The sequence below is a fragment of the Gobio gobio genome (assembly GCF_949357685.1).
Source record: "Gobio gobio genome assembly, chromosome: 23".
Classification (NCBI taxonomy): Eukaryota; Metazoa; Chordata; class Actinopteri; order Cypriniformes; family Gobionidae; genus Gobio; species Gobio gobio.
The window spans coordinates 29,203,367-29,228,859 of record NC_137119.1 but is presented as its reverse complement, the minus strand read 5'-3'; the positions used below and the strand labels follow the sequence as shown (position 1 = coordinate 29,228,859).

The 25,493-nt window shown below is 35.6% G+C and overlaps 2 protein-coding genes across 4 annotated transcripts; one reads left to right on the top strand and one right to left on the bottom strand.

Annotated features, from left to right (window-relative positions):
• Positions 1-1,671: 1,671 nt before the first annotated feature.
• On the top strand, positions 1,672-7,680 carry hhla2b.2 (HERV-H LTR-associating 2b, tandem duplicate 2). 2 transcript variants are annotated; one of them, XM_079806952.1, is made up of 5 exons: positions 1,672-2,002; positions 3,535-3,837; positions 4,010-4,273; positions 5,500-5,624; positions 5,842-7,559. In XM_079806952.1, exons 1-5 carry the CDS (start codon positions 1,957-1,959, stop codon positions 5,866-5,868), a joined length of 765 nt encoding a protein of 254 aa, XP_079663078.1. In that variant the 5' UTR covers positions 1,672-1,956; the 3' UTR covers positions 5,869-7,559. The 2 variants fall into 2 exon arrangements, with proteins under 2 accessions (XP_079663078.1, XP_079663079.1); XM_079806953.1 differs by having other exon boundaries at positions 1,693-2,002; positions 5,817-7,680.
• Positions 7,536-24,600, bottom strand: cip2a (cellular inhibitor of PP2A). Of its 2 annotated transcripts, none has more exons than XM_079806951.1 (22): positions 24,521-24,600; positions 24,164-24,294; positions 22,745-22,892; positions 22,535-22,647; positions 19,191-19,285; positions 18,434-18,530; positions 18,194-18,316; positions 17,894-18,039; positions 17,734-17,809; positions 16,661-16,888; positions 15,717-15,876; positions 15,254-15,395; positions 14,713-14,812; positions 14,506-14,624; positions 11,427-11,616; positions 11,160-11,234; positions 10,966-11,076; positions 10,604-10,800; positions 10,378-10,491; positions 8,834-8,916; positions 8,622-8,740; positions 7,536-8,454 (listed from the first exon to the last, which is right to left on the bottom strand). In XM_079806951.1, exons 2-22 carry the CDS (start codon positions 24,263-24,265, stop codon positions 8,302-8,304), a joined length of 2,691 nt encoding a protein of 896 aa, XP_079663077.1. In that variant the 5' UTR covers positions 24,266-24,294; positions 24,521-24,600; the 3' UTR covers positions 7,536-8,301. The 2 variants fall into 2 exon arrangements, with proteins under 2 accessions (XP_079663077.1, XP_079663076.1); XM_079806950.1 differs by having other exon boundaries at positions 22,535-22,650; positions 24,521-24,593.
• Positions 24,601-25,493: the final 893 nt, after the last annotated feature.

Here is a 25,493-nt window from a genome sequence, read left to right as displayed (position 1 = left end):
CCTTCGCCTCTCTATTAATGTGCTTGGGCACAGAGCTCTGTGAACAGCCAGCTTCTTTTGCAATGACCTTTTGTGTCTTGCCCTCCTTGAGCAAGGTGTCAATGGTCGTCTTTTGGACAACTGTCAAGTCAGCAGTCTTCCTCATGATTGTGTAGCCTACAGAACTAGACTGAGAGACCATTTAAAGGCCTTTGCAGGTGTTTTGAGTTAATTAGCTGATTAGAGTGTGGCACCTGGTGTCTTCAATATTGAACCTTTTCACAATATTCTAATTTTCTGAGATACTGAATTTGGGATTTTCCTTAGTTGTCAGTTATAATCATCAAAATTAAAATAAATAAACATTTGAAATATATCAGTCTGTGTGCAATGAATGGATATAATATACAAGTTTCACTATTTGAATAGAATTAGTGAAATAAATCAACTTTTTGATGATATTCTAATTATATGACCAGCACCTGTATCTTGACCATGGTAATCTCACAAAAAACGATTTGTCTCTATCTGCATGAGTGGCAACATTTTCTAATTGACTTATGCTGTAAATAATTATGTATTTTTAAAGATACTCTATGTAATTTTTTTTGTTCAAAATTAACACAGTTTAAATAATAATTACATCACCAATCCTTCTTCCAAAACTTGTTTTTGTCTTACCCTATTATAATTGTTTATATTGTAGAGGATGGATTTCGTGGGAAATGGTTTCGAAAACTCATGAATGCGCAGGTCACGCACAGCCAGAGCAGATTTAGCAAAGCGTCATAGGAGACAATGTTCAATTACCTAATTTTGCAAAGCACATAACATTACAATATGAACGTTTAAAAAACTTAAAGAACTCTTACTTGTACCACCTGACCGCTGCAGATTAATTTCACCGTTGATAGTTTTGACATAGAAATCCGAGTCTGAGGACATGAACAGCTCCTTGTAGAACGTCATGGGTTGCCGTTCAAAATTACGGTTATGATATGGCGTGCACACATGCTCGTTCTTGTGGTTCAGGAGGAACTCTAAAGCAGCTGCTGTTATTTTGCAGTGCTGGGTGACTGTCTGTTCACAACTCTGAATCTGCATAGCCTTATGAAATGCGCTTATGACGTGCGATGTCTGTGCGAGCAGGGTGTGCTGACCGGCAGGTAGGACATCATATCATTGCATTAAGACCGAATGCAGTGATTGGATGAAAATTTTTTGGTCCTGAAACTTCCACAGAAAATATATGTAGGCTGCATTTTTTAAATATTCAGACCACTTCTATTATTGATTGATATCAGGATGCGAAGAGAGTTTCAACCAGAATAACAAAAAGGTTTTATGTATAAAATTGCCTTTAAAAACACTAAACAGAGGAGAGTCTGCTGGCAAAAAGAGAATGGGACAGAGCTCAATAAAACGAGAATCAACATTGGCTTTTCGGAGCTGGCAAGAACTGAGGGGTTTGTAAAGTGATGTGGAGATGGTGTTTTAATTTACTCTGGTATTTTATTGAACAGATATTGCCATGTGTAGCTCTCTAACAGAGTACATTGTAAAGCATTATTGTGAAGGGTAATTTCACTATTGTTGTGTAGTGCTCTGCTGGAATTTATTTTCAAGTAGGCTACTGTGCCTCTAGTAGCCAGTAGGAGGCGGCAAATGATTATTATAATTATGATTGGGGTATTTGAAATGTTGTAATGTGTCATACATACACAACTACACCATTATCTATTGGTTATAGTGTGTCATTCCTAGGTTGTGTTGGGATTAAATGTGTATTTGATTGTGTATATTATTGATCAGACATCAAAGATTATTGATCAAGTATTTTTTAGTTGTGTGGGAGGTTCTAGTCTAGTGTGACGTAACTTGTAAAACCTGCGTGCGCTACGGCAATATTTGTAATCAAAGGAAAAAACTAGTTGACTGACTATACATGGCACACAAATAGTTTAATATTACGTGATTATGACGCTTGTGATCTTGCTGTGGATTCTGCCTGTAACTTTAGGAGGTAAGAAAATCTACATTTATTTGCCTGTCTGAGATCAATTCAACCTCAAAAGTGTCTCATCTCACTAACTCAACCTTGTACCGTCATATTAGCACCTCTGTAATTAAATGTTAATTGTAACTTCAATTTTAAAAATGTGTATTTATCTTTTTATCATATAAATGTTTTGAACTGTACTGGGTGATTCATTTTATTCCTATTCCTATCCTAAAATATTGTTATCGATCTCAGATTTAATACTCTAAAGACATTTTAGATTAATATTTTTGTCCTATTTATATTAATGTTATGATCCTTTATTAAGAACGATATGTATTAAATTAGACTGTTTAAACCACTTTCAGCTGAAAGTAAACTTATCAGTAGCCTTACTCAGATTTGAACTTTGATACAAAGGTAAATGATTTATTGAAACCACATGTTCTATTGACCCAAAGGCATTGCTCAATTCTCTGTGACCTTATTGAGGTTTTATTCATGATTTTATTTACATAAAGGACTTAGCTACAACACACATCACAGCTAGCCATACCCTATAGTCCGGCCATGAGTACCCACTTCTAAACAAACTAACCTTGAATTTGGTTACACGTTGTTTTTGCCAAAATAATTTGTGATATGTATGATATTCCATCAACAGTGATTACAAGCTGTTTGGTTACATTTATTTGACTAGTTTTAGATTACTAGTCTAGTCTTGGGCTATATGGTACGCCGATGAAATTTTCACTGACAGCCCAAATAAGACTTGTTTTAGCCAAGACACTGAGTTTGGATGGCTATTAGACGTATTTTAAAGGGTACATAACACAGTTCCTGCCAATCTCATGGCAGTCTTTCATTTTATTGGTTGTCTTTCAATTTGAAATTCCCTCTGCACGCAATAGGACAGCGCTACAACCAACCAGAGCAACAAAGAATGTGAAGCGGAGCTAGTTGATAGATTAAACTTTTGCCGTATCCGGTCGGCAAAACACCGAACACATCTTCCTTTTTTAAGAATGACTTCAGTGCCGTTCTTTGCTCTTTTCTCAAAGAAAAGCTTAACTCCAAGTCTTCCAGAGTCGCGGCCAAAGCCGATTCGAAAGACCGCTGTTCGCCAGCTTATTTGTTTTCAAGTAGCACGCGGAATCGCCGCAACTCTGCCGTCATTATGTTAAGCCCGCCGACCGATTATATACAAGATATCATTGGCCTGACTAGAGTTTGGTTTTTCAAGCTCGCAAGCCAACGGAGAGTTGCTAGACGACCCTGGCTGCAAATTACATTTGCTGCCGCTAGGGTGCGTCTAGATTTCTAGGCTATCATACAGGGCCATACTCGGGAAAAAAACTTTCAGAAACTTGTTTGAATCCTGTAAAAGTGTATTTAGCACAGAAATACTCTATACGTGACGTCCAACTCGTTTTTTAGCCATGTTTAGCATGAGAATCCAACTCTTTAACAGTGTATTTAAGGAATACACCTACCTGTAGTCTTACCATGACACAGTATGTTTTTGTATTTGACACTGCAATTCTGTGTTTCTACAGACTATGTCACCTGTAACTACAATTCTGAATGTTTGTTACCTTGCACATCCAAAATCCTTGACATCATCCACTGGAAAAAGGGTGAAAAAATAGTGCATTCATTCTTCCACAATGAAGACCAGTTGGGCTATCAGTCCGAGGACTACAAGGGAAGAACATCCCTGTTACCGAAATCTGAAATCAAAAATGGAAATGTATCACTCTTGCTAAAAAACGTCAGCGTCCATGATGAAGGCAAATACAGGTGCTACACTGCCAATGAAAACACAAATGATGAGAAGTATATCTCTGTGTCTGTAGAAGGTGAGAATTTCTGAAACTTTTACAAAATCCATGACTTTTTAATGAAAGTCTAGTCATATCTCACAACATTCCTATGTGTCTAAATTATATGCTACACCTATATAGTGGGAAATTACACCACCAGTATGATCTTATAGAAAGAGAAAATAATACTGTGTTGCTACATTTTCAGCTCCAATTAAATCAGTGGATATCACTTTAAATAAGGATACCATCACCTGCAAAACCAGTGGAGTTTATCCAAGACCAAATGTCTCGTGGTCCTCGAAGCCCCCTGCAAGTGAGTCAGTGGATACTTTTCAGCAAACAGAAGAAGGCCTGTTTATGGTGACAAGTGAACTAAAAGTGGGTGTCATCATTGGTCCCTACAACTACACTTGCTCGATAACCAATAAGGACAGGAATGAGACACATACAGCTACTCTGGAAGGGCAAGGTAAATTTAAAGATTGTTGAGTTACAGAATATATAAGATTAAGTGAGTAATAAAGGCAGCACTATTTTAGTTTATTTTTCCACTACTGTGAATTCCATTGAAGGAAAGGGGAAGAGAGAAGATCCCAGACCCAGAGAGCAACACAGTTTCGGCCCAGATCTGGGCCACATCTGGAACATGTGGATTCCACGGCTACCAGATGTCGACCAGATCTGGGTGACACTATATTGTTGTCTGGGATAAAACTCGCAATGTGGAAAAAAAGTCCACGGAACATTTTAGTAATATAAGAATGTAACAAATTCTGTTTCGGAAATCTCAATGGAAGCTGAAATAACTCTGCCGTGTCCCTTTTTATATATTCAATAGCCTTAAATTCACACACAGTGATATTAGGGGGTGGGGAATTCTCATTCTGAAGCATTTGATTGGTCAAAATTCTGTGTAGTGCAGGATGAGTCATTAATGTTTTGCTCTGATGTTCTGGAAGAGGGAATTTAAATGAGTATAAAATGAGTAAAAAATTGGAATACACATCATATAGCTTATTATTTTACAATTCTACTTCTAGAACATACATAACATTCACATGTGAGAGCACTAGTACAGATAGGCCTACTTTATGCAAGCCTCAGTCCCATCAAGAGTTATGGGGGGAGACGTTGGAGTTTTTCCCTCTTTTCTACCTCGCTTTTAAAGGGTTAGTTCACCCAAAAAGGAAATTTCTGTAATAAATTACTCACCCTCATGTCGTTCCAAAACCGTAAGACCTTCGTTCATCTTCGGAACGCAAATTAAGATATTTTTGATGAAATTGTAGAGCTCTCGAACCCCTCCATAGACAGCAATTTAATTACCACTTTTAAGGTCCAGAAAAGTAATAAAAACATCATTAGAATAGTCCATATGACTACAGTAGTTCAACCTTAATTTTATGAAGTGACAAGAAAGTGCGCAGCGTGATCTCCGTTTGTGTGTGAGTGACGTAGGCCTATGTGTGTGCGCTACAATGAAAACCGCATTAATATAGAGCGGTGATTCAACTGACTTGAACCCTAGACTACTGAACTACTTGTGCATTAAACGATTTTATTGCACACCTTTCAGCCAATCAGAATCTAGTATTCAGAAGGACCATGGTATAAAGAGATTTAACCACTGATCTATATAAATGTCATTTATAGCCTGTTGATCTGTGGATTGAACTCTAATTTCATTCCATACAGATTTGGGAACTGCAGTCTCCACAAGCAATGTAGCAACCATTTCTGTTGCCGTTGTCATTGCCATTGCCATTGCAATTGCCATTGGTATCATAATTTTTGTTGTGAAGAGATATACATCACAAAAGGTGAGTTCTTTTATTTTGTTCTTTTATGGTTATATAAGGATTTTATACATTTGAAATTAACCACAAAAAAAGTCCAAAGAGCTAGGAACATTACCACATCCGCAGATTTCATGTCATTCAAATGAATCTGCCTTCCTCTTTAACTTTTCTAAACTCAGAACTGTATTTTATATCAAAATGCTAATCTAAAAGTGAGCTGCCTTGTGTCTTCACACAGAAATCTTCCAGAAATGAAACAATTTGAGCAGGAGAAGCTCCGGAAATAACCAGGAATGTGACATCTCATGTCCAGAGTCCCATGGAGATGGATTGACAAATTCTTACAAAATCTACATGAAAAGTCTTGTGGATGGCAAAATGACAAGAAATTCCAGCACTTTATTTTTCATATTAACATGTATTATTCAGGACTTATTAAATGAAGACTAGTAAAAGCCTGAAGATAAATAAGAAGACTATTGAAGGCGAAGGCATGCCAGGAGAAACCAGTGCAATGAGACGGAAAACACGCTTATGAAACACATTTAACTTTCCAAGCTTTGGATTTGGTTTCAGTGAAAACCATTGAAGCAGTCACTACCCGTACTCAGAATGGTCCTTCTACTCACTGCCAGCTTACAGACCTTCACGCTTTGAGGTTTTTGAAGGACTTTTTCTTCTCTCTTTCCCATTTTTAACATATTTTACATGGCTCAGATTCTAATCATTCATCAAGTCTGTGACGTGAGAATGAAACAAGTTTTAGCAGATTCCACACTAATCCAGAAAGACAACTTCTGAAACCACTTTCTGAAGAGATCTTTACCAGCAGAGACAGTCCCTCTACAGCAAGTTAGGAATTGTAGTAAGCTATAGTTGTTGTGACCGAAACAGAAAAATATGTAAACAAGCAGGTATTTTTGCTTGATTGTTTTAGAAGGTGCTAATCTGTGTCCATGGCTACCATCAACATTCCAACACTACAATGATTATGATAAGCCGTCTATCCACCGGTTGAGGCGAATTAATGAAAGCACTAAGGGGGTTTATGAAGGGCAATGTTTTTCTGCTGTACTTGCATGGTGGTTTGTTTGCAATATAAATTGCAGTATTCTTTAATTGAATGAAGATCAACTCAGCTATGAAGGATGAAAATAAATATGTAAATAAAATTTAAATGTAATGAGAAATTCTTCGCCTCATTCCATAACAAGAAGTCTCTCCAAAGCACAAAACTATGAGAAACTCTGAGTCACAAATACTCAAGAATCAAATCAGGAAATTCTACCTTTAACCTGAAACGGAGACACACCTTCAGCTATAAAGCAACAAAAAAACAAAACAAAGATAACACCCACAATGTTTTGAACTCTTCATCATAGGATTGATGTTACAAATAAATCAGAATTAGGTGAGGGGAAAAATATGCTTCTTCAATTTAAGACAAAGGTCTGAGTTTACACCCACAGGAAATTGTTTTACATGAAGCGTTTCGATCCAAATACAGCTTTAACATGTAAGAAAATGGTTCAACACATACTGTTGCTTGTGGTTACTGATTTTTCAGTTAGCGCTGTGAGAATCTGAATGTTCAAACAGACATGATGAAGTGAGATTAACACATCTGACATCTCTTTAAGAAACATTAACACTCAGGTCAGAGTTTCCAATGTGTGATCAAAAATGTGTGGTATCTAGAGCACAGGCGACGACACATCCATCGAAACAGCTGACAAACAGCTTGTCAAAATAACTATGTATCCAACCAATCAGGTTCTGACAAAACCATAAGTTAAAGGCAACACTGAAACTTATGTTAAGTGTGAAATAATATTAGTTTATTAATAATATTTCATACTTTTCTGAGCTGTATCAAGTAACTAATGTCATTTTTTGTTTTTGTATACATGGTAAAAAAAGATTTCTCAAAGTTGTAAATAAAACGGTTTATTGGAGAACATTTTACAGAGTTTTGCATTAGTTCTGGTTTATGTGCACATTATGTTGTTTACTACAAACGAATACATAATTTAAATGGAAGAGTGCACTTATGAATGAAATAAACAGAAACTATCAGTGATTTTTGCAGGCCTAAAGGAAGATTTCATTTTCGCATGAATGGCCCTAATAAAACACACAATCTCTGCTGTAAAATATCATTGTGAAACTTCTGAACATATTCTCTGTTGCCCAAGACGTCCCACCATTGAACCAATTTTGTCACCAACCAGTGTCGAAACATCTTTAGAAACAAAGGAACATGGCCAGGATGCCTCTGATAGACATTCTACGATGATCTGGATAAAACTATAAGGGGGAAAAATATTTCAATTATGCTTGTTTATTGAAAAACAAAAAGTTTAAATGTAAAAAAGTTTAAAACAAAGTTAGTGTCTGTCAAAATCACACAAAACAGTGTTTGTACGGTGCCCTCTGGTGGCCAATGATTAACATTTTAAAATTCTACACATTACATCAACAGCTCAATAAATTCAGTCTAAAATTATTTCAAATGAATTTAATCCAAATTGAAAGCAGAATAATGTTCTGTTGACAATTCGTTCATACACAAGCACATAAAAAGTAAGAAAACATACAAAGTGTACAGGTTAAAAGTAACAAAACAGATAAAAATAAGTTATTTTCGTTTCATTAAACATGTGAAGTATTTCATGGCGTGTTCATGTGAACGTGTGTGTCACAGAGAGAGGTTGGCAGTGACGTCGCCCTTGAGTTTGCCGCTGCTGAGACTGTGTATCATGGCGATCATATGCGTGTGTTTGCTCAGCTCTTCCTCCAGCTTCTGCAGCTTGGCCTCTACCTGGGACTTCTGCAGCTCCAGAGAGGAAGCCTACAAAATGAGCGCAGCAACAGAAAACACACTTGATCATTTATGCGGCCTACCTGACGTTTATAAAGCAGGTTTAAAATATTTAAAGCTAAATTGTGTCTGTTTGGATTAATAATGACAGTGTGAACTGAGACTGATTGAAAGGTTGGAATGAGTGTTGACGGTACCTTGATGCTGGCTTCCTTCCTGGCTTGCTCGGTCTTATTTAACTCTTTCCTAAGAATGGAAATATTCTCCTCCATCTCATGGATCTGCTCTTCTTGTGTTTTCAGCTCATTCTGAAGACCTGATTACAGTAGAGCAAGACACTCAATTGTATAGTTCACACCAAACACAAGTGTGACTGAAACAGCACATAGCGTGTAAACTTTTTTTTCACCTGCTATATTTCTGTCTTTTTCCAGCACATCTGTCTTTAGGCCCTTTAACTGCTGTTCTTTTTCTGCCATCTCTGCAAGAGTCCTGAGCAGAAAGAATGCCAAAGATTTGAAGGTCATTCAGTAATTTTCTATTTATTAATTGTCTTTCAACAAGTTTTTGAGTTTTATCAAGTTAATTATTAATGTGGGTGTAATAATAAAGTTTAAATATATATTATATTATATTATTATATTATATTATATATACACATACACACACACACACACACACACACAAAATTACTACTATTACTACTAATAATAATAATAATAATATTTTTGACTCATACAGGGTTGGCAACCTAACTTCAATAAATAATAATAACAATTATTAAAAATTAATATAGTAATAATAATAATTATTATTGTTATTAATATGAATACAATAATAATAAGGTTAGTAGTATGATTTGTTTTATTATTGTTGAAATAATACAATAATAACAATATTTTGACTCATTCAGGGTTTGTAACAACAACAACAACAACAACAAAAAATATATTATTATTATTACAATAATACATTGTTATTTGCTTTATTATTGCTAAAAATATAATAACAATAATAACATTTTTGACTCACTCAGAGTTGGTAACACAACTCCAATAAATAAAATCATTATAATAATTATTATATTGTCTAATATAATGATAAAAATAATTAATAATATGAGTTATTAATAATAATAATAATATTAATAATAATAACAACGTCTAATTCAAAGGTTGCATTCCGCATAGCCCAGTTTCAGTGAATAATAAAAACAAATAACAACAATAATTATTTTTATTATTGGAGTTGGGTTATGCTTCATAATATAATAATTGTACTCATTTAAGGGTGGCATGAAGCATCGTCTAACTTTAATAATAATAACTAATAAAACAATAATAACTAATACAAATATTTTATTATTATTAATAATAACAATAGTAGTAAAAATAATAATAAATTATTTTTGCTATTTGTTTCATTATTACTAAAAATATAATAACTTCATCAATAATAATAACAACAATAAAACATTTTTTGACTCACTCATAATAAGAATAAAAATTATCATCATTATAATAATTATTAGATTATCTAATATAATGATAATAATAATAACTGTTATTATTATTATGAATAATAATAATAATGTCTAATTCAAGGGTTGCATTCCGCATAACCTAGCTTCAGTGAATAATGAAAATAATATTAATAATAATAATTAATATTATTATTGGACTTAGGTTATGCTTCATAGTATAATAACTGTACTCATTTAAGGGTGGCATGAAGAATAGTCTTACTTTAATAATATTAACAACAACAACTAATAAAACAATAATAACTAACAAAAACTTTTTATTATTAATAATAATAAAAATAATAGCAGTAAAAAATAATAATAACATCAATATTAAGATTATGATTATTATTAGAGTTGGGTTATGTTTCATGCCACCCTTGAATGAGTCAAAAACGCCTGACATTCAAACCACCGTTTCAAACACTGACCTCTCCTGTTGGAGTTTTAATCCCTCATTGGTCTTTCTCAGCCCCTCGGCCTGCTGGGTAAGAGACATATGGGCGGCCTGCAGTTCCTTCAGCATCCCTTCACTCTTGTCATACCTAAAAAAGGAGGAGGAGAAAGAAGAGGTTGCTTATCTATAGCAAATAACTTGAAGGATCCATTCCTGAAGGGCTAAAACGTTGTATGCGAGTGTGTGAGAGGGACACTGACCTACTGAGCAGCTGGTTGTAGGTGCCCTTCAGCTCCTGATGCTGGTCAGCGACTGCCTGCAGGCGGCCATTGTGCTCCAGGAGCTGCTGACTGTCAGATTTCAGCCTCTCGACCTCCAACATCTGATCATTCAACGCCGTCTGCAGATCCTCTTTCCTCCGCTCTGTGTCTTTCAGCAGAGAGGCTAATTTACGTGCCTAGAATGGGGGAAAAAAGATTGAAAGAAATTAAAACTTTGAAAAGAAGCAAATGGCAATGCTCATATAGTCGAATATATATATATTTTGCTCATTTATGCAACTACATTTTTTCTTCTTCTTAGCATTGTAAGAAAGGGAAGAAAAAAAAATCTATATGTAAACCTCAGCTTCCGCCTGAGCTCTCTGACAGCGGTATTGAGCAATAAGACGATCAGCCTGTGAGAGTGCGAGCGCTTTGGCCTCCAAAAGGTCTTGCAGACGGCTCTCTTTACACTACACAGACAAAAAAGTACATGCAATTACAAACATCTGCAAAAGTTAAATATACACAGGAAAATACTATCTATACTACTTACCGCAAGTGCAGAAAGCTTCTGCTCGTACACATCAATGATCTCTGACATGTGTACATCTTTGACCTTCTCCTGCAACTGCAACACCACAACATTAGAGACAAAACATTAGTTTGATTCAAATGCCTTTGATGATGTTGGGTTCATTATTCCAGCATGCCACCCACTTCAATCGTCAATCGCTCAAATTCAGAAATACATGCAACTAATATCACAGATCTAATATGCCATTGTCAGCTGCACATACTGTATCAAGACAAATGCAGTCACCTCTACTCCGTTCTGAAGCTTCTTGATGAGGCTGTCGATACTGTGGTAAGCAGAACCAGAGGGTTCGGCATGTGTCAAGGGAAAACTCTTCCCCGCGAAGGACACATCTTCACTGGCAGAACTGCTTCGGATCGACAACTCGCCGTCCCTCTGACGATATGCATTATTGGCAGCAATACTGTCCCCTAGACTTTAAACAAGAGTGACAGAGGAACATTCATTTTCCAGGATTAAGTGTCAAGGTTTATTTCTAAATACACTACTGTTCAAAAGTTTGGGGTACATCTTTTTTGAAGAAATTAAAAATTGTTTTATCCAGGTAGGTAGGATGCATTAAATTGATCAAAAGTGACAGTATAGGTTAGGGGTATTCAGTTCCAAGAGCTCCGAACAATACTTTTTTTTGGAATAGTTATATGTCTGAGAATATTAAAAAGTGAGAGCAGATGTTGTTTCATCAGGTTATTATTATTTTTTACATTTAGTTACCCAAGTACGGCATAAGGCCAGGTGACAGAAAAGATACTGTGTGAAGGTTCAGGGTTTTCCTCTTGAACTCTGTGCCATTTTTCTTTTTTGCTTAAAATAAGTAGGGCCTAAGTCACAAACAAACAATGTACATATGAATCAAAATGCCCTCATCATGATCAGAAAACAAACTAGTAATTTTAGTTGTCCTTCCTTGCTATCTACAAATGATTTTTCCAATTATAGAATTGTTTATTATAAAATTCTGTTAACATGCTGATTAATAATGCCAAATGCAGATGAAAGAAAGAAAAAAAAAGTCCTATATGTATGACAGATAAAATTGTATTTGATGCAGTCTCGTTTTCGGCAGTGTTTCAGCGAAAGCATTAATATATTTTTGCTGTTCACTATTTGAGGATGCCTGGTACAGACAATGTTACAAAAGATTCCTATTACAAATAAATTCTGTTTTTTTTTTTTTTTTTACTTTCTATTCATCAGAGAATCCTGAAAAAATTGTATTACGGTTTCCACAAAAAATAGCACAACTGTTTTCAACATTGATAGAAATAAGACATTTTTCAAATCAGCATATTAGAAATAATTTCTGAAGTTTCGTGTGACACTAATGTAATGAAGCTGAAAATTCAGCTTTGCCATCACAGGAATAAATTACATATTAAATTTTATTAAAAATAGAAAACTTCACAATTTCACTGTATTTTTTTATCAAATAAATGCAGCTTTGGTGAGCATAAGAGACTTCTTTTCAAAAAAATGTACCAACCCCACTTGGTAAAAAAAAGATGGTAGCTTGCATGTGCAAAACTTCCCACCACAATGCTAGGGTGTTGTGGGTGGTTAACAAGGTGAGGGGTTTCTAAGGACTTCTGAGTGTTTTAGCATGTTCTGTATACATTCAATCATTAAAGGTAGGGTAGGTAAGAATGATCTAAAACACTTTTGTCCAAATTTGTTTAAACTTTCTTTATATGTCAATACATAATTAAAATGTAAGTACTCTGAAAAAGAGAGTATAAAAATCGAGTGACTCTAGACTTTTTAATCTGCAATAAATACCGCTCATTATTTTCGTCCGGGACGAAACAAGTGATTGGCTTGGGCGACTGTCACTCTCTCTCGCTACCATGGCTACCACCCCTTTTGCTACAGGATCTGCCCACATGCACGCACCCCAGTGTTGCCAAGTCGGGCTACTTCAACACTGTTGCCGCGGGCTGTTTTTCATGTCCACGGGTTGAAGCGACCCCAATTATGTGATAATTTGCTAATTTTAGCAGGCAGCCCTACCATAAAGACGCATATTTTACCCCCCAAATGCGGAGAAACATGATTGGGCTTGTTTTGGGCTAGTTTTGAGTAGAAATTGTTGTGAAAACCTGGCAACCCTGGCGCACCCGTTTGATTTGAGGAGTTCAAGAGGCTGTATTTCTGCTGGACAGGTAATCTTTCATTTTGATTATACATTTTTTTGGTTTATGTTTTCATGAAGCATGTATCACTAGCTGCCTAATATAGCTAACATAACATTACTTAGCATAAAGTTACAATGTTATACACTTAGCGAGCCATTAGTAGAGATGATAAATACTCAATATGCTTAGCTCAAGTTGATCGCTGTCGTGTTGAATTTCGCAAAATGTAACTTTAGATAACAAAATGCATGTGTAAAAGCTAGTACACCGCATCCAGGAACTTTTTTTAGAACCAAGTTAGCTTTAGCTACTACCCTCTGTCTAAACTCTTTTACCATGTTCACCAGGAACTTTACCTGCACGTTTATTTCGGCCCTTGGTTTGAATTTTTATATTCTCTACCTATGTTTACTGATGTTTTTATCTTGTATCTGTGTGTGTCGTAGACACTGTGTTGTGTGTGTATTTTAAACTTTACCAGTATCGGTATTCTAGCTTGATAGTGAGTACTAAAAGACATCTTATTTGTTTATATTCATAATGATAAAGTTAGATTTTTTATTACATGTGATTCTGACATGATGTCACTACATGCACTCCGCTCCTTCTTCTCCGCTCGTCTCAGGTAAATAATGCGTCTTTCAGCTGAGCGGTCGGCGTAGCGCGTTCATGTGTTTTGGGGGCGTGGCTTTGGAAAGAGCCCAGAAGGGAGAAGGTGGAGTGAATGGAAATAATGAGCTGTCTTTAAAACAGTCGTGAGAGGTCTACAGACACTCAATTTTTATACTTTCTTTCTCAAAGTACTTACATTTTAATTATGTATTGATATATAAAGAAAGTTTAAACAAATTTGGAAAAAAGGTTTTTTAACCAATTCTTACCTACCCTACCTTTAAGCAGACTATTTATCTTATATCCTAATGACTGCTAGGTGGTTGCTAGGAGGTTCTGGATGGTTGCTAGGGTATTCTTAATTTGTTCAGACTTCTAACCCCAAGTATGAGCAACAGTAACGCCTTAGCAAGCACCACTCATTAAAATTAAAATGAAATTTATAAATGGAACTATTACTGAGTCATTAAGCTGGCTATTTTGTACTTCATATACTGGCTGAATGTTTTGACACCTCAGAGAAGACGTTCACACTGTGGCAATGTGTTCTGTTGACTCACATGACAGAGGGGAAGTCAGGGAGTGGGGCAGCTTCAACAAGTATGCGAAGCGCTACCTGCACATGCTCTCTGCAGTGCGAGGTCAGAGCTAACGAGAGAGGCGTCACCATACGCTGGTCCTGCGTGCAATGGAAATCATGTATAAGGTCATGTATAAGGAAGCGTTATAAATGTCTAATACAGCGGAGGGCAGCATTAGTCTTTTACCTGTAGGATCCTGTAGAAGGACGTCTCCATGTCTGGCATCTGCTGCTTGAGGTGGCTCATCAGTTCTAGAGTCTTCAACACCACCTCAGAGCACACCTGACTAGAGATACACACATTGACAGCAATAATACCAGTACTATAATGCGTTTAAAGAAACAAAAATGTTTTAACTCAAAATTAAAAGTACACTACACTTTGTTCGAAAATTACTTATTTTATTCAGCAAAGATTCATTCAATTGTTCAAAAGTGACAGTAAAGAAGACATTTACATTGTTATGTAAATAAATGCTGTTCTATTGAACTTTCTATTTATCAAAAAATAATCACAATTTCCACAAAACCTCAAAAATCAGCAGCAAATCAGCATATTAGAATGATTTATGAATGATCATGTGAAAATATCACATAAATAAATTACATTTCACAATATATTAAAATAGAAAACAATATGTCACAATACTGTAAAATAGTTTGAACAGTAGTGTAAGTGTCAATACTTTCTTACAAATGGTATTAATACAAAAAGAATATTTAATTACCTGAGCTGGTAGTTGGAGGTAGTGCAGGTGGACCCAGCAAGGTCCTGACAGTAGGAAAGCAGAAGCTCCACCTGTGAGACACACACCTCAGGACTGAGCCGCTGGGACACCAGCATCCTCAGAGCGTCATCCCCGCAAAGCAGTGAAAGAGTCAAGGATATCTACTATTGCACACAGTAGAATCAAACAGATACAATACAACTATAAAATTACTGGTCAATTCATATATAAACCAGACCTTATGCCAGAACAGGAGAATTTTGCTTGCAATTATTTAATTGACTACATATTCTAATTTATTTACAAACGTCAATACATTTTTCATTTAATATCAGTCATTTTTAGCATGTCTCATTTCTATATATGCCATCAGCTACTCGAAAAGCCATCGAAAAGCCCATATTGATTGGCTAACAGAGGCTTGTTGGAAGTGTGATTATTTGTACTTAATAAGTGAGGATATCTAGCAAAAAGCCAACGACACGGCCCGCACGTAGACAGCGCTTCTTTAGCAGCTGGTCTCCTTCAGTGGAGTCTGGAGGCCGCAGCAAAACCAACACTTCCTGTAGGAGCAGCTCCACAAACGACTGAGCTGAGCTGCATAGAGAAGAATCAATCGCCTCCTGGATGAACACAAGCAAAAATGTATGGATTAATTAATGCGGAAAGTCTCTAACATGATAACAGGTCCCAACCTACATCCCAACTATTTGAATTGTGCATGGATTCCTAAATTATTACAGATAAATATTAAAGAAATTAACAGAAAAATATCATTTATATACAACAAATAATTTAATCAAATTTGAATTCTATTAAATGAATGTCAAGCAAAAATGTAATTAAAAACGTTGACTAAACTACATCTATTAAAATTACCATCAGTCTTCTCTTTGTATTAGGGAAGCACATTTTAAAAAAAAAAGATAAGTAATGGTCAAAACTGGATATTCAATTGCGCATTCATACATCAAACGCTCATTTAGGTAATCTTTAAAAACACTAACAATTTAAAAACACTGTAAAATGTAATCTTAAAATGAATATACATTGTTCATTCATCTGTACATTATAATGTGATGCCTAAATTAGTTTTAAACATTTTAAGCATTTAAAATGACTGATTTTAGTTTTTAGTGTTGTTTTTTTTATTTAGACATAATGTTTTTAACATCCATTTATTTTTTTCATATCTAACATCCTTATCAGTTACTGGCCATAAAATGAAAATTAATTAACCATTAATAAGTATGGACAGAATAGTAATGTCAGCGTATACCTCCTATCTAAGGGATTTTTTTTTTGTCACATTGAGCTAATTTACTCTTTGTAAAGCTGTTGTGTAACAATATGTATTTTTTAAAAGCATAGTTCAAATAAACTGAATTGAAATAAACACCAGCATACTTCAAAAAGCTCAGTCAGCAGGGACAGAGCCTGCATGTAACACTGTTCCGGACCATCCAGAGGTGAAGTGACCCAGTGGACGAGTGCTAAACTTGGTTCGGAGCCTCGAGCCTGGACACCTTTTCTAGTACCAGGCTGTATTCGAGGGGCTGGAGGTCGGAGCACCGTCTCGCAGACGAGCTTACGCAGGACAGGGACTGAGCACAGAGAAACCAGCAACTCCATAACCTGCACAGAAAATAACGTATGACTATCTTCACCAGAATTAGCACATACAATCTTTATTGGTAAGTTAAATACCAGTAAATCAGATATGGTGATTTGTGGCAATGGCAGTTGTAACATTACCAGTAAATTAACAGTTTGATGCTATGTGTGAACAAAGAATAGAATTACTGGTATGAGCAGCACATATTAGAAGTTTTAAGTTTTTGACGTTAGAAGTTTTCTTTGGGCCAAACATAAAGCGCTGTCAGAGACATCACAGAGTTTATTGGTATTGTGGTACCGATTTGTAAATGGGATCTTAATGGTAAAAAGATGGAATGCGTTGCTTGTGTGAACAGCACATTTGTGTATCTGGTAATTTTACAGTAATTGACTTGGTTTAACCAAGTGTCCAGCACACGCCTTGAAAAGGGAAACCAAAACATTTAAATCGCCCCCCTGATGGCTGGCAGAATTGAATGGGAAGCAAAAGTCCAATTACACTTCAAATCATTTTTATCCAAAGATGGTTTCTTACATTTTAGGTAGTTCTTATCAGGCTGACGTGTGTTCAAGTGTTCGTTTTCGATAGTTATTTAATGTTATAAAAACAGGGCGTAACTATGGGCAGGACCTCGATACCGCGGGACCACCTCAGGATCAGACTCTTGAATATTTTGGCTTCAATTTTCTACAGTGGAAGGAAGTGGAGACGCATTATGCTTCTTTTTTTACAGTCTGTGGGTTTAATGTGTGAAAGGGGCTTTCATCTTAATGTTTAATGGCTTGAAATTCGTTATTATTATTAATTATACTTTCTTGACAAAACAAAAATGTAATGAAAAAAAAAATGCAATGTATTTCACCTTTGATGCAGTATCAGGATCTTTGCTGTGTAAAAGCCCGAGAACCTCAGATAGACAGACCGATAGGTGTTTATACCTAATGTGAGAAAAAAGACATGTTCAGACACAGCTACTCGAAAGCTGTTGTAAACAGTGCCATCAAACTCCCATAAACACATACTTGGTCAGGTAATCAGCAATTTTGGGGTTTTTCAGGAGATCCACTAACAAGTCCACAGCATAATTCCTGGTTAACGTGCCATCTCCGTTGACAGTGATGTTAAAAATGAGCTGAAAGGTCTGATGAATGTTCTTTGCATTAAACAGCTGCAAAAGAAAAAACACCAAAGTAATGAAAACCTCAATACCACCCACGGAAACAAGTAGGTCTGTGTTTCCATCCACAAGACGACGAAAAAAGATATGCGAGCTAACCAACAACAGCTCTCTGTGTCTCGAAGAGTTGAGACTCTTGACCTACCTTCTGCCCAACCTCTTCATTAAGAGTCAAACTTGATAAAATGGACAGCGCAAAGACGACCACAGTCAGACAGTTATGACCAAGGAAATTAATCAAGGCTCGGTAGAAAGCTTTCACATTACTCTGCAAAATAATACAAGTAGGCATATTATTCATCAACAGGTTAATTCACACATTTTTTTTAATAAAAGTTCATATTGTTAGTTTATATGCAGAGCTAATGCCGATTCTCAATCTCACCTGAGATTTGATGTGAGACTGCACTGAGATGTCGTGTCGACAGAGGTTGGCCATCAGGCCAAGGCATGCTTTTACAGTGTCATCATTACTTGACTGGCTAAAGACAATTATAAAAGCATTACATTTTAATAAAATTGTTCTGTAGGATTTCAGTCTTTTTTTTCATGAATAAATACTTAAAAACAAGTTAAAAGGAACAACTACTGTTCATCTTAGTATACTTGCTCTAGGGTCTCAAATACACAATTCTCTGAATTTTTGCACGTGTCTTATAAAGAGTGCAGCTAGAGAGACAAGAGCCCCTGTGATTAAAAGGAAAAACTATGCTTCAGTTTATTGTGGTTTTCCACTACACAAGCCCTCGCAAGCCAGTTTCCTCTTAGCGAGATACCAAAAATAGTTTCATTAACATGTCTTGTGACCACTTATCAATATCATGATTTTATTTGCGGTCCTTACCGACAGCACATCCCTCAAACATGAATAATTTGTTTATTTAATTTTATAACCTGAAAAATGGCCATAATACTGTGAAAGTATTGGTGTATTTAAAAACGCCTTTTGCGCTAAAAATGCATTGCTTTTGTCTGGAATTGTCTATTTCACCACTGGTTTAATAACCCCTAAACTTTTGAACAGTAGTGTAGTTATCTACACCTTCGGTACCTTTATAAACGTGAAGACTGCTCTACTAAAAAGTGGCTGAGCCATCTACATCACAAACACAAAGCGGAAAAGTAAATGTTGTGGTTCTTACACGTGTTGCATTAGAAAGCTGATGAGTTCATGGATGTGAGAGGCACAATGCAGAGTCCTCACGTTGTAGGTCAGTCGCTGCAGCACATTAAGGCACTGTGGAGACCGTTAGAGACATTATTCACATGACCAAATTAAATAATTCCCAGGGTATTTTTTTTTTTTTATCCAGTTCGGATAACTTCAATTTAACAAAATGAAATAAAACCACCTTGAAAAACATCTGTGCAATCAAATGGCATTAAATAAAGTGATTCATACACTGTTATTTTTGCCAATTTTTTGCCAGGATTGTGACAGGATAGTATATAGTGGGTAGAAAGTGAGATGGCAGAGAGAGGGGGGAGGCAATCGGGAAAGGTCCACCAGCCGGGATTCGAACTCGGGTCTCCCCGTAGCGCAACAGCCCTGCCCACGAGGCTATCAGGTTTTTGTTGAAAGAAATTAATACTTTTATTCAGCAAGGATGCATTAAACGGATCCTAATGACGTTAACGTTGGTACAAAATATTTCTTTTGAGTTTTCTATTCATCAAAGAATCCTGATAAAAATGCAGCATGGTTTGCACAAAAATATTGAGCAGCACAACTGTTTTCAATGATGATAAGAAATATTTCTTGAGCAGCAAATGAGCATATTAGAATGATTGACACTTTGCCATAACGGAATACATGAACATTTTAAAATGTATTAAAATAGAGAAAACTGTTATTTTAAATTATAATAACATATTAGGGATGAAACGGTATGGAAATTTCATATCACGATTATAGTGACCCAAATTATCACGGTTATCAATATTATCACGGTTTTCTTCAAATGAGATGAAAGTGTTCAAAAAGAACAGATGCACACACTTAAAACATTTCAACAAGTTTTATATTTGAAAATCAACAAACAACAAATAAATAAAACAGCTCTAAGCACTTTTTAAAGCTGGATTCTGTGGGATTTCCTTCCTTATAATGGCCGTCGTCAATAGCAACGCATAAATATAATCTCTAATATTATCTCTGTAAATATATTCTCAAGCAATATTCTCATCAGTGTTCTATCAGTCACATTTAAATCTAGCATGTTTTGTGTAAGAGCCCAAACAGCATCCTATGAAATAATGCATATCCATATTTCCATATGATTTGACGGTTTATTTGATTAAATATCAAAATGTGTGCATCATACCTGACACCTAGAGGAACACTTTACAGTCAGTTTGATGACAAAGTCATTCTCTTAAAATGCTGAAGTTTGAAACGTGTATAACGTTACCAATGTTGTATGTAACTTTAGAGACGGTCCCTAAATTCGCCAGCGTTATGCCGGTCATATCAGATGTGCTGTGGTTCTGCTGTGTTTGTTTGAAACTATTTTCGCTGCTGAAATAGAACAGAAACAGTTGATCGCTGTATGATGAGTGAATCTCCTGCGTACATCGCACGTTTAAATCTGCTCTGAGTGTAGATTTCAGCGAGTGAGCGGCGCGCACTCCGAACAAAATTCCGGCTAATCTGAACGCCGGTGATTATGAGACATTGTATTCATAAACTCAATAGAAACACGTGTAAGTGGTTATAATGCGCAACGCGATTATAACAGATGGCTTTTGAGAAGACTATAATAAGTTCTACAGCCAGAGAGGCTAGTGTGCAGCCGAAAAAACGTTACACCCGCAAATGGCGGTTGTTAATGTCAAACCCTGATTATTATCCCTTAATGTGGCCCTAGTCTTGTCTGAACTTGTTCGTTCGCTTCACGTTATTATTTCCCAGATGTATTTTTGGTATTGAGGTCAAAGTCCACTTGCCTTGCGCTGCAGATTTGAAGTGTTCCCACATTACAGCGACTTTCTTCTAGCATGTTCTGCAGACAGGGTGACCATCTTCGATTAAGTTTACCTCAGGACTATTGTAAAAGCCAAAATATGACCACACCTCAGATTTGGTCCTTTTAGAAGGCTGAACAATCTCCCGGCGCTGTCAGTGCGCCATCTGCCATTTATTCTCATTCAAAAACAGCGGTGCGCTGCGCCTGCACCAGACTGATGCTGACTGGACAGGATTTACCGCGAGTTTTCAAAATCGTGATAATCACACGCGGTTTTAATGATAATTAAATTTTTAATTATATTACTAACCGTCACAAAATTTTATCGTGGTTTATCGTGAAACCGGTAATCGTTTCATCCCTATAACATATCACTGTTTTTACTGTAGTTTTTACAAATAAATGCAGCCATGGTGAACATAAGAGACTTCTTTCAAAAGCATTTTTAAAAATCTGCCCCCAAACTTTTGAATGGTAGTGTAAGTCACATTAACCTCCTGAGTGCCACTGTCCATGTACGAGGACATTATATTTTAGTGAATTTCTCTGACAACATACATGTCACGGTTTTAAGTCTGGATGTCCTGTAAAGAGCACATTCAGGGCTTTTCAGAGATACCATTTGTTTTGAGGTTTCACCAGGACAACAATTTCTCCTCGGTCTTTAAAAATGACTGAATGATCAAATTTAGCACTCTAATGGAAATATGATAATATTTTGTAATTATTATTTAAATCTGACTAATTTTCAAATTGTTTGATGTAAATCAATATCTCAGGAAAATGTTATGGGGTTATAAATCATGTTTATCATTTTGGGAGACACAACAAGTGAATATGGAAATAAATTACATACCAATGTTCCTATAAAATATTAGATATTATTATGAGAATGTTGCCAACTATTACTATTCTTTTTTCATTACATGTTGCTCCAAGAACACATTAATATGCAAATGAGATACAGTGTTTAGATACATTGCATTGAATGGGCCATTTTGTATGCCAATTTTACACACACATATTCCATAAAGTAACATGGTATTCTGTTATATCTTTCATTACATAGTTGAGAATCATCTTTAAACAAAGTCAGGTTTAAAAAAAAATCCTGAAACAAAAAATCCCATTGTTTTTGCCTATAAATGTAATTTCATGTCATTTTATTTTTTAATCCTGGGTGAGTCCTGGTGTCCACTTACGAGGACATAGCATAACATATGAATAAAATATAATAAAAAAAATGCTCTACACAATGTAATAACATGAAAAAATACTAAATTCAAAAGACTTTGTTTTCCTGGGTCTAAGGAGGTTAAATATGGGTCAAAACAATACTGGTCTTTGCTTGTTGGTAACATGGACATTTAGGTCATCTTAAGCCATGTTACCAGCAAGAAGAGACCAGTATTGTACTTTGATCCATATACATTTTTTGATCCGTTATAAAAAATCTGCACGTCAAAAGTCATGGTTGGTGAAGTGCAGACTTCATCTTAAAAAAACTGCAGTACTCTCACCTGCAGCACGAGAGGCTCTTCTGGTGTGGTTCTGTTGCAGTGGATTATGGCTGCCAGAGTGCCTGTGAAGTTGTAGCTGCTGTGAAGAGCCTCTTTGGCTTCACCATCAGAAGCTGCTGGGCCATTAAGAAAAGTACATGCACGGGTAAACAGTTGATGATGTGCTTGTGACTGAGACTGACTGTATAAATTAGTTAAAAAGTCTAGTACCAAACTGTGCCAGCAGAGATACAATGGTCCCAGTCAGTGTGTGATTGGTGTTGGGGTCTCCAGCTACTTCCATAAGTCCACTCAGACACTCACTGGGCAGCACCTGACCCGAGAACAGCACGCCACCACATTTCAGCCCACAAACATCCTGCAGAATAAAATAAAATAGCAATTAAAATATCAGATGTTATATATTAAAGTAAATTATCTAAATTAAACTGTTTTAATTGTCACTTCTACCACAATGAGTTAGAGTGTTTGATGATTTAATTTCTTCCTTTTCCAGTCATTTGTTATAACAGAATAGAGACTGCATTCACACAGAGCAATTTAAAGAGCATGGGTTTTAAAACTGTGGCCGCAAGGAAGTGCTGGGCAGGGGACAGTGAGTTAAAAGTAAAATAAAAATTCACTAACAAAATAAATAAAAAAATAATATGAATTTGATTTAAGTAAATAAATGTGACCCTGGACCACAAAATCAGTCACAAGGGTCAATTAAAAAAATAATAATTCATATGAAAGCTAAGCAAATAACTTTTCCATTGGTGTATGGTTTGTTTGGATAGAACAATATTTGGGATACAACTATTTGAAATCTGAAATATTTGAAATAAAACTATATCTGGAATCTGAGGGTGCAAAAAATTCTAAATATTGAGAAAATCACCCTTAAAGTTGTCCAAATATTACTACTAATAATACATTTTTTATATATATTTATGGTAGGAAACTTACAAAATATCTTCATGGAACATGATCTTTAGTTAATATCCTAATGATTTTTGGCATAAAAGAAAAATGTATAATTTTGATCCATGCAATGTATTGTTAGCCTATATACCACATATATACCCGTGCGACTTATGGCTGGTTTTGTGGTCCAGGGTAATTTTTATATTTTATATATATATATATATATATATATATATATATATATATATATATATATATATATATATATATATATATAATGCATCTAACAGTACAGTACTATAATAACTAGAAAATACTATGAATAATAAAATGACTACAATAGAAACAAAATATTTTCCAAATATATATTACACACATATTTATAATACTATTTAATCATTTAAATTTAGGGATGAGGGTCCCTCTCATTATGACGATAATATTTCAGAGCATGTGGCATCTAAAATATTGAAAACACTTTTTAGAACATAACTAGAAGAAAATTATATTGACTATATAATAATTTATGTCCTTCAAAAACCCCAAAGGTGGTGAATGACAACCTCAGTCACCATTCACTTTCATTGTATGGAACTGGAAATGGACTGAGACTGTCATTCCCTAACATCCCCTTTTGTGCTTCACAGTATTAAAAAGTGGGTGACAAAAATATGACAGAATTGGATAGATCACACAACCGCATAGAAAAATGTTCTCACTCACTTCAATGTGTTTCTGCAGCTGTGATGCATTTAAAGCGCTTTTGTTATTTCTGTATTGACGGATGGCCAACAGAAGAGACTTCAAACAGGTCGATACATCCATCTTTACCCACAGGGACGGTCAATGGCGGCCTTGAACAGAAACGAAATCAAATAACTATCTATATTGTTTATATGTATCGGTTAGGTTTTGTAAACATACAGTAAGTTAGGCTATGCTAGTTGATAATAGTCGATGTTGCTGAGATTAAATAACGGATATATATTAATCTCTCTCATACAACGTTTTCATCAAGCATTGAGGTGTCTTATATTTTAAAATTTCATATTCTAGTATTTTATTTTAGGTAGTATTTACTCAAAAGTGTGTAATAAGTTCCCCACGGCACTGTCCGCTACAACAGGAACTGTCTTCCTCCCGCTAACACTTCGAATCGCAGGAAGAGTTCATTATCCGAAAAAGGTAGGGGGGATCTTGGCGAGATTTACAGATGTCTAAATATTTACGTTAAAATATAGGACAAATCATTTCATGAAGCAACGCATAGATAAATTAATTAACTATTTGATGTTTTCTCTTAATTTTTATTATAATGTATTTTTTTAATGTTCTTATAGAAGCGTACAACCCCCCCAATCTAGACAGAATGGTTAAGAGACAGAATTCGACGTCGGACTGACGTAACTACGTTCATTGACGCGTGTACGTCAGAAGCATCAGTCGCTGTTCTTCTTCATTTTAGTACATATTTGTCATTTGTTAGTTCTGTGGGCAAAATTTAGTATACATAAATGCAAGTACAGTAGTCATAAACCACAATTTTTTCATTGTTAAATCAGAAATTTAGCAATACTTAAAAACAAAAAAGCTGCATGTAAACATTTCAATGTTTTCTTCTAAGTTTTTTTATTTTGTATTTGTATTATTTTCTCTAAAACGTTGCCTTTATATACCTGGCTATTGTTAAAGGTTGAAAGCTCTAATAAAAAAAAAAGCACATATTTGGATAGCTATAGAATATACAGGGGTTGGACAATGAAACTGAAACACCTGGTTTTAGACCACAGTATTTTTTCTAGTATGGTTTACTATAGGGCCTCCTTTTGCGGCATCAATTTATCCTGGGAATTACAGATATAAGTCCTTAACAGTGGCCAGAGAGTGGCTAGGTCACATGTGATGCTGATGGTGGACAACGTTTTCTGCTCCTCCAAAATACCCAATTTTGGCTTAAAAATTGTCCACAGCCCAAGATTTGCATTGTTAGCAGCAATGAAACCGACATTTGCCATTGGCATGAGTGACCAAAGTTTTGGCTATGACAGTTTTG